The sequence below is a fragment of the Cicer arietinum genome, chromosome 5 (assembly GCF_000331145.2).
Source record: "Cicer arietinum cultivar CDC Frontier isolate Library 1 chromosome 5, Cicar.CDCFrontier_v2.0, whole genome shotgun sequence".
In the NCBI taxonomy this organism is placed as follows: Eukaryota; Viridiplantae; Streptophyta; class Magnoliopsida; order Fabales; family Fabaceae; genus Cicer; species Cicer arietinum.
Genome location: NC_021164.2, coordinates 40,891,780 through 40,902,215, shown reverse-complemented (window position 1 = coordinate 40,902,215; position 10,436 = coordinate 40,891,780). Strand labels below are relative to the sequence as shown.

General features: G+C 31.1%; 1 protein-coding gene across 1 annotated transcript; it reads right to left on the bottom strand.

The window, feature by feature from the left end:
* Positions 1–9,062: 9,062 nt before the first annotated feature.
* LOC140920453 (uncharacterized) lies at positions 9,063–9,416 on the bottom strand. The gene has a single exon (XM_073368725.1). It carries the CDS (start codon positions 9,414–9,416, stop codon positions 9,063–9,065), a length of 354 nt encoding a protein of 117 aa, XP_073224826.1.
* Positions 9,417–10,436: the final 1,020 nt, after the last annotated feature.

Below are 10,436 nucleotides of genomic sequence, written 5' to 3'. Positions count from 1 at the left end.
TAAAATAATATTTAATTAATAAAGTAGTTTATTATAAATTTTGGGGTGTTATATGATTCGGTATGAATTAGTAGATTAAATCCTTCAGTTTGAAGGGACTAGATGTAGTTATCATGTTGGCGGTGAACCAAGATAAATTGGTTCTGTCATTCTGTTTTTCTTTTTATCCGCTCTGTTTTCATTACTTTAGTTTAGTCTTCTTATAAATAGTTTGAAAATAAAACACAATTCAATCCCTCATTTTCTTATGTTTCTCGCTCTACACTTTCAAATATGACAAGTGATCTTGATTTTAGAAAATCTAATTCTGGTTATATGATGGCTTTTGCAGGGGGAGTGTCTTGGTAATCAAGGTTACAAAAGTGTTTTGCTTTATCCACTATTAAGGCCAATTACATTGCAGGAATTGAACCTTCCAAATAACTTTTCTAGATGAAAAAATTCCCACAATAGTTAGACCTCAAGAAAAGAAAGTTTGTGTTATTATGCAACAGTTAGAGTTCGACCCATCTCTGCATGAATTCGAACTTTCATGCAAAGTTGAAGCACATTGAGGTACAATATCATTGAATTCAAGATGCGCTGGAGATGAAGTCATTTTTTGGAGGAGAAGATCCATATTGATGAGAACGATTCAGATATGATGACAAATAATTTACCTATGTTGAATATTATATGTTGTAGAAAGAAATCTGACATGGTTGAGAAATACCTTCCCACTTGAGTTGTGAGGGAGAGATTTGTTGGGTGTACTCACTCTTCAAATGGAACCCAATTTTACTAATAGCTTTTATTATTAGTATTATGTTATTATAAAAAGAAAAGAAAAGAAAAAAGAATAAGGTAGCTTAATTGGGCTTGGCTCAAAAAGAGACAAAGGGAAGTAAATCCCTAATTTTTACAAGTGTTGTAGCACTTAGTGAGAAAGGGGAAAAGACAAAAACAACATCATACTAGAGAAAAAGAAAAGTGGAGCAGCAATGTCAGCATCGTGAAAAGAAGGAAGAAAACTTGGATCTAGTGGTAATGGGTTTGTAGCAAACTTATTTTATTTGATCTACAAGTTCAATATTGAAAGTAGTTTTATCTTCTCTGAGTTAGTTTGGAATACTCATTTTAGTGAAAGCTTGTTTGTATTTTGTTAGATTTCCACCTTTTGGTGGTGGCTATTGTTCATTAATGTTTCCTAGAGTTAGTAGGATTGTGGTGTATCATTAATTATTACAGTAGAATATTTTAATGGACTAGGTCCCGTGATTTTATTTTCTCACGAGGAAAGTTTTTGACACTAAAAATTATGATGTATCTAATATTTAATTTTCTATCAATTGTTATTGATATGTAGAATTGTATTTTGTTTTGGTCATTTATCTACATAGATGAGGAGAAAATATTTTGCATTATTAAAATAGTTATTAATGGTTTGTTTAATATAGTTCAAGTTTCAGGTAATTTATTTTAAATAATGTATAACTAATATTCGAATGTATAAAGGTCGAATTTATTTGGTTTGATTCGATTTTGACGAAATCATTCGTTTGGTTGTTAGATACTAGTCATCCTCTAATTGTTGAAAAGATAGTGCAACTTTCATGTTCATTGATTCATTTTTTTGTTTTGTTAGACGCTAATCATCCTCTAATTGTTGGAAAGATAATGTAACTTTTTTTAACATACTTGACCCAAATGAAAAATAAATTAGTTATGTTAATATAATTTTTTTTACTAATAAATATCCTTCATTCAAATGCAAATAAGAATAGTATAAGTAGATTTATCACGATTTGGGACATTTTTAATCTATATTTTGATATTACAACTAATTAAAATAACAAAAAAAATACGTCAATAATACACAAAAAATAGTTTAGAAATCAATGAAAGTCAATCAAACTAAAACAGTAATCTTAACAACCAAACTAATTTCTTCCACGTATAGTCAATGATCAAGAATAATACAAGATCTATGGTTTTTAATTCAGTATGTCTTCGAAAAAAATATTTGTTGGTGTTCGCTCATATCGACTATAGGTGTTCTTTGACGTGGCCAATTCAATTACATATTGACAAATCATATATAAGGTTCAAAGAGTATTGAATTCGGTGATAGTCTCTGTAAATCTTTTACTAAGTATGGTGCTGACATAACGTGTTTGTTGTCTCTGTGAACATCGCACTTAAACAGGAAAGCAAGCAACGTCACACTATGATGACGAACAAACTAAACATCGCACTCAGAAAAACTAAATCTATGTAAAAAAACCAATTGTTTAAATAAAATGAATAAAATAACTTGAAGGATTATTCCATACCATAAAATGGCTCTAAACCACCCCTTTAATGTATGAAGAAGAATATACCTATGTTTTTTGTTTGTTAAAAAAAAAAATTGTTTTTCACAATTAAGAGTTAATAATAATTATACCGGGAAATTTTTTTTTTTGACCAACGATATTCATTCATTCAAATCAATAGAATATATCCATAAGACCTAACTCAACCGAAAAATGTTGATATTATTAGGTTGGATACCATGTTCAAGATTCGAAATCAAGACCTTGCAGTTGTGTGCAAATTTGGTTACCATTTCATCTACGGACCCAAAAAATAAAGAGCAAGATTGTTCTTGTTTTTAAAGAAAAAAATCTATAATTGGATTCTCAATTAAAATTCTAAGTTAATAAAAAATATCTTGCATGAAGATGTAGACTCGAACACAATATACTAAAAAATAAAGAGAAGTAAGATTGCATTATAATATTTCTTGTTCTTAATTAGTGTGAAGAATATATATTCGAAAAATCTTTTAGCCAATATATTTCCAGCATTCAAAAACATATTTTTTGTCCATATTCTAGAAATCTAAAAATCTTACTCGATGTATTTTTAGTATTTTAAAAAATATTTTAGTCATTGTATTTTCTTCTCCTTAGATTGTAAAGTTCATCCCAAGTTGGAAATACTGTTTATACCACATTCCATATTTTGGTGATATTAAAGTTAATTTATGTTAGTTGCAAATTAGTTAAATTAATTGCAATTTAGTTAGATTAGTTGCAAGTTGGTTGTATTAGTCACTTTGAGATCTTTATATAAATAGTATCTCACACATATTGTAATTAATAATTTCCTTCATTCTATCAATACAATTTTATTTCTACTTTTCTTTCTATTGTATTTAATATAAATATTTTGCATACTCTACTAAAAGCACATATGTCAACATGAACCAAACATGCACAACAACAATACAAAGAGTTAAATAATGTCGTACCAAGAATACAAACAAAATAATGTTATACTTAGACGATAAAATCATAAACAAAATACTAACGAAAAAGTAAATCTATGTGCAAACTATTTATTTAGATAAAAGAAGAGAAAAAATATTTAGAAGGTGATTATGGGGCAAAAGAATTACCCTAAAGCACCTTCTTCAATAAAGAAGAAAAGAGGTATTAAGAAGAAAGAAGAGTGGGTGGCACTTATCATTCAGTATCAGAGTCAGGTTTCCTTTGGACCATTTATTTCAGCAATATTCAATTCCTTCATTGTTCATTTATGTTTGAATTATAAAAAAATTAAGAATATAAATAAAAATTAAAAAGAAAAAAACAAATCAAAAGTTTCAATTTTTACTCATCTTTATGTTAGTACAAAGGCGCACCTAAGAAGAGGGGGTGAATTAGGTGTATATAAATTTTTTAGTTTTTAGAGACTTAGTAGATTATTTTTGTGTTTAGGATTGTTGTATGGAAAATTGAAAATGGTAGAAAAATAAAGAACACAACTGTTTATCTTGGTTCCCCTTATAACCAAAGGTTCATCCATTTCTCTTGCACACCACAAAAGATTTTCCATTATTTTCCAAAATAAGTACAAGTCTAACTTTAAGACTTCTGCTACAAAACTTCTAACAATAATCCTAATATGGCACACCGCTATCTTAGTTTGCAACACTTGAAGAAAGAAGACTACTTTCCTCAATTTACACAATAATTTGAATGGTTTTATAATAATCACTTTGACTGAAATCAATAGTGTATGGAGAGGAGTAATACATTAAGTCCTTATACATCACTTCAGATCAGTGACAATCATTCCTAGAGGTTTGATGAACATATGAAATGATCCAAGTTGAATCTGAACTAAAAAAATTGCATTATTTCGCAGTTGTATTTGACTATAACAGGAGTGTAGTCGAATACACCTTTTTGTAACGTTAAATTTTAATGGAATTTTAAAGCTTGTATTCGAATACACATTCTTGTATTCAATGAATTTTGCCACTGACTTGGTTTTGCATACGACTACACCATGTTGTAGTTGAATACAAGTGTGTAATCTTAGCTATTGACTTAGCACTTGTATTTAGCTACACCATCTTGCAGTCGAATACAAAAGTCTAATCTTAGCTAGTGACATAGTACATGTATTCAAATACACTATCTCGTAGTCAAATACAGATGTTCAATTTTAGCTACTGACTTGAGTTTGTATTCAACTACAACATGTTGTAGTCGAATACAACATTAATTTTTGTCAAAAACTTTATTTTCAAACTTTGTTCATGTATTTTGACACTTTGAAAATTCTTTTGATGCATATCTTAAAATGAAAGGTTCTCATGTGCGTTTGATATATAAGAATATTAGATTGCATCATGTACCTTTTCGTTATAAGACTTCCAACATATTTGACAATAGTTGACTTTAGATGATGACTTCTTTTTTAGCTTGCAAATTAATCACTTTCCTTGGTCTTTGTATTCTTAAAAAACATAAGTATTTTACTTTCTCCCCCTTTTTGATAATGACAAAAGTTTGTTGTTGGTGAGACTTCAAAGCGTTTGATCGTTTTAATTTATCTCCCCCGTAATACATGTTTACTCCCCTTTTGAGTTTGAGTTCATGCCATTATGTTCTAAACACTTTGAAGACCTACAAAAGTTTTGAACAACAACAACATACCAATTTTCTCCCCCTTTTGACATGATCAAAAAGAAGGAAAAATAACAAACAAAATACAAAGCATATATAGGGAATAAAAACATCACACAAGGTAGGGAATAAAAACATCACATAGTTGAAATTAAAACATGTTCATGTTTTACATCCCCATGCAAAAACAATATTCATAGAGGTACAACCAAAGACAAACAAACTACAAAAAATTCAATTTCAGTATCGAACTACATATGATCATCTGGTGGGAAGTGAAGTTTGTCAATTTTGACGGATAGGCTATTGAGTTCATGAAGTTTCATGGGTTTGGGCAATAGTGGAAAGCGGTTGTTGATGGAGGTGTTCATATTCTGAAATTGTGTAGTGATGAAGGTTTGTAGAGAGTTGAGTTTGTCCATGAACATGCTATTTGAAACATGATCATCATCAGATGTCGTTTCATCAGCGTCTTTGTCATCTTAGATAGTAGTAGGTGTTTGGCCAAGATCGCTTTTATGGATATAGGCCTAAAGATGTTCGTCCACATTATCTTCATACTCAAAAGCACGTTCAAATCGAACAAATTATCTTTGGATGGTTTATACCTAAATTCTCCTGAAAAATCCACTTTAAAATGATCCAAGATTTTGATGACCTCTTTTGCATAAAGTAAACCAGTAGCATCCTTGGAACCAAATAGGACAGAGCATACAAAGTAATACCAGTTGGGATCATATCCTTATATCATGAAAAACATGATCTAAAGCTCAAATTCAAATATTTGAGAGTAATTGTTTGCCTTAGGAACCATAATAACACTTAGAAAATAATGCAATAGCCTGTAGTCAACGGTCAGATTTCCAACCCCATATTGTTGCCTGACAAAGTCGGAACCAACTTGTGCCATTTTACGTTCCATGGTGTCTTTGTCAAACCGACACAATCAAACATAAACATCATATTTGGTAATATTTACCCATTCACACAAATTTTCGGGCCTAGGTTTTGAACCATTAAATGGTAGCTGCAATATTTCTCCAATAGTTTGAGTTTCTAACTCAATGTGTTTGCCTGTTACCTGAAACACCAACTTAGACCCTTCCTTCTACAGTTTACAGTAAAATACCCTAACTAAATCAGGATATATGAGGCCATTATAACCAATGAAAGCTTATAAATGTTGTGCTTTAAGTAACTTAGGAAACTTAAAAGCATAGAAAGAATCAAGAGTACCATACTTAGATGTGATAAACATTTTGTTTGAGTAGTAGGTTCGGAAACAGTCGATTTCTTCTGGTGAATGAAGCAATCGGGATAAGTTTGCCACATTATCAAGTCTAGCTCTCCTTTTTGAAGGACCCACTACAACATGTTTTGTTCTGGAACCACTTTTCCAGGCATCCATGGTGAAAGTGAAGATTTTTGGATTTTCGAAAAATGGGGATTTAGGGTTTGAGAAATTTGAGTTTGAAATGTCACTTTTTAGTTTGGAGTGATCTTAGATGCAATGTATGATAGTATAGTGATTAGGTAATTGTTGCATGTAAGATGGAATGAGATTTTGGAAAAAATGGAAGTGAAGAAAATTTGTATTCAACTACTAAAACTGTGAAAATTGACCTAAAACGTGAAAAAGCTTATATTTAGGGAAAATTGCGACTGTGTATTCGACTACACATTAGTTGTATTTGAATACAAGATTTTCTAGAAACATGTATTCGAATACTGACAATGTGAATTCGGCTATGATGTCAAAAATTGTTTTTAAGCCGAATTTTCACTAAAAAGACAACATGTAGAGCACATATTCATCTTTAGATAGCACATAAAAATCAAAGAATCAATTTTATCAATTTTATCAACATATCAAATGAATATTTTATATTTTGAAGAGAAGTGACTTACAAAGTATAGATACCTTGCATTAGAGATCATTTTCATTTAAAAACCAAAGTTCTCTTTGTATTATGTAGAATAAGTCTTTAGACAATGGTTTTATGAAGATATATGCTAGTTGATTATGTGTATCCACAAATGTTACTTCAACATTGCCTTTGAGCACATGATCTCGCATAAAGTGATGACATATATCAATGTGTTTAGTCCGAGAGTGCATGATTCGGTTCTTCGAGATATTGATTGCACTGGTATTATCACATCTTAGTGAGATGCTTCCAAGATCAAGTCCATAGTCATATAACTGTTGCTTGAGCCATAGAATTTGTGCATAACAATTGTTTGCTGCTATGTATTCTGCTTCAATAGTATTAGGGCCACACAAGCTTGCTTTTTACAGGACCACGATACTAATGCATTACCTAAGATATGGCAAGTTTCGCTTGTCCTTTTTCGGTCCGTTTTACATTCTACATAGTCATAATCAGAATAAATAACTGGACTACATATACTGCCTTTTGGACACCATAAGCCAACATTGATTTTTCCTTTCTAATATTTCATTATTCGCTTTACTGTTACGAGATGTGATTCCTTAGGATCTGCTTGAAATCTTGCACATAAACAGATATTAAACATAATATATGGTCGGCTGGCCGTTAGATATAAAAGAAACTCAATCATACCTTGATACTTTGATATGTCTATTGAAATATCATATTCATCTTTATCTACATAGGTTCTGAAGCCCATAAGGGTTGCACTTTGTTTGATGTTGTCCATCACAAATCTCTTTAACAATTCCTTGCAATACTTTGCTTGATTTATGAAAATTTTGTTTTGTCACTGGTCATGTGTTTTGAACATCCACTATCCAAGTACCACATATTAGAGGTACTTTGTGTGCATACCTACAAAATAAGATCAAGATTTGTTAGGTACCCACAGTGCTTTAGGTCTTGAGGATTAGTACCTTTCTTGACCCACACATAATGCCCATTGGGAACACCAAAATTCCTAAAATTGACAAGCATTAGGTGTGTGGCCATTTAGACCACAATAAAAGCATGTAGGAGTAGATTTAATTCTATATGGATGTATATGAGATTTCTTTTGAAAAACATTCTTCTTATAGTATCGATGATCTTTTTGGATAATTATACCTTTCTCTTTGTTGGATTGGTTACTTGCATTAACAAAGATGGTTTTATTTATACTTGGTTTATCAAATTTTGAGTAACCAAGACCACTCTTGTCATTGGAATATCTTTTCATATTAAGAACATTTTTCAATCCAACTTGTCCCTTTTCATATCTTTCAATGACTCTATTCTGTTTTAATTTTTTAGAATCTTTTTCATAGTGTCAATTTTCTCTTTAAGAGATGAAATTTGTTTCTTTTGAATTGACACTATTTTGTACACATTTTTACATTCCATAAGTAATTCTTTAATTGCATTTTGAGCATCACTACACTCAAAAATTAATTCACTATTAGTATCATTATTATGAGAGGAGTCTTTGTTACTAACCTCTTCTTCGTCAGATTGGTGTGATGCCATCAAAGCAAGATTTTCACATTCGTCACTTTCCGAATCCGAGGATGAACTGACTTCAATGTCCTCCAATGCTATATAGGCCTTTTTGAATTCTTTCTTCTTGAGAGCAATTTTCTCGACAATATTTAGACACTTTGTCTTTATGTGTCCTTGCTTATCACACTCAAGACAAGAGAAGTTTTGGCTTGAAGTGGAAACATCCTTCTTCCTAAAACTTTTTTCCTTTTAAAAGTTTTATCGTTTTTAAGGAACTTACCAGATTTCTTTACGAGGAAGGTAGTGTTTTCATCTCCATTTGAATTCTCATCATTGATTGGTCTTTTGACTCTACTTTTAAGGAAATGTTATTTGGCTTCTTTTCTAGCCTTCTAAGTTCAATTTCATGTTCTTAAAGTTTTTTGAAAAGTGCAGAAAGAGACATCTTTGATAGGCTTTTTTTTCCAGAAATTGTCGTTACTTGAGGTTGCCAATCCCTTGTTAATTATCTTAGAACTTAGAGGTTCAATTCATCATTAGTGAAGATCTTGCCAAGCGTCGTCAAGTGGTTGGTAAGATGAGAAAATCTTTTCTGTAAGTCCAGAATAGATTCTCTGGGCTGCATTTGAAATAGTTCATATTCTTGAGATAATGTATTGAGTTTAGAATGTTTTTCCTCAATAGTTCCTTAATGAGTTAGTTCAAGAGTATCCCAAATATTTTTGGCGGTTTTGCAATGAGACACGTGAAAGAATTCATCCATTCCAAGTGCCGATTGTAACATATTTTTGGCTTTTTTATCAAACAACACTTTCCTTTTGTCGTCATTTGTCCATGACACTTTTATCTTTTTTTCTTCTTTATTGTCGATGACCATTTTTGGGACATAAGGACCATTTTTTACTGCATCCCAAATATCATCTCCTTGTGGCTCAAGATATGGTTGCATGCATATCTTCCATAAGTCATAGTGTTCTCCAACGAAGCAATGTGGTTTATTGCTACTACCACCATCTCTAAAAATTAGTTGTGCGAAAGCCATGAATAAGGATCGAGGAGCAAATTACTAGAACCTGCTCTGATATCAATTGTAAGTACAGAGGCGCGCCTAAGAATGGTGGGGGTAATTAGGTGTATATAATTTTTTTGGTTTTTAGAGACTTAGTGGATTATTTTTGTGTTTAGGATTGATGTATGAAAAACTCTAAATGGTAGAAAAATAAAGAACGCATCAGTTTATTTTGGTTTCCTTTATAACCAATGGTACATCCAGTCCTCTTGCACATCACTAGAGATTTTCCACTATTTGTCAGAATAAGTACAAGTATAACTTTAAGACTTCTACTACAAACTTCTAACAATCACCCTAAGATAGCACACCATTATCTTAGTTTACAAAACTTGAAGAAACAACACTACTTTCCTCACTTTACACAATAACTTGAATGGTTTTATAATAATCACTTTGACTAAAATCAATAGTGTATGACACTTGAGTACAATGATAACAATCTAATATAATTTCAAGTACAATAAATAACCTTTATCAATGATATGACAATGTAAAATATGTACTTGAAATATGAAACTAAGACTTTGAATAAATCAAAATATTTCATAAAGTTTGTTCAAAGTTGTTCTTAGATTGATGAAAAGATTTGGAGAAGAGTATGATGTTAAGTCTGAAGCTATGAGGTATTTATACTCTTTAGACATTACTTCAAATTAGTGGTAATCGTTCCTAGAGATTTGATGAACATATGCAATGATCCAGATTGAATCTGAACTGAAAAATTGCATTGTTTCGCAGTTGTATTCGGCTACAACATGAGTGTAGTCAAATACACCTCTTTGTAATGTTCAATTTTATTTGAATTTTAAAGCTTGTATTTGAATACACATTCTTGTATATCAAATACAGTTGAGTGAATTTTACCATTGACTTGGTTTTGTATTCAGCTACACCACGTTGTAGTCGAATACAAATGTGTAGTCTTAGCTACTGACTTAGCACTTGTATTTGGCTACACCATCTCGTAGTCGAATACAAAAGTCCAGTTTT

Bases quoted from the DNA above. Each gene is read 5' to 3' on its own strand.
- LOC140920453 (XM_073368725.1), bottom strand. From the start codon at position 9,416: ATGGCTTTCGCACAACTAATTTTTAGAGATGGTGGTAGTAGCAATAAA.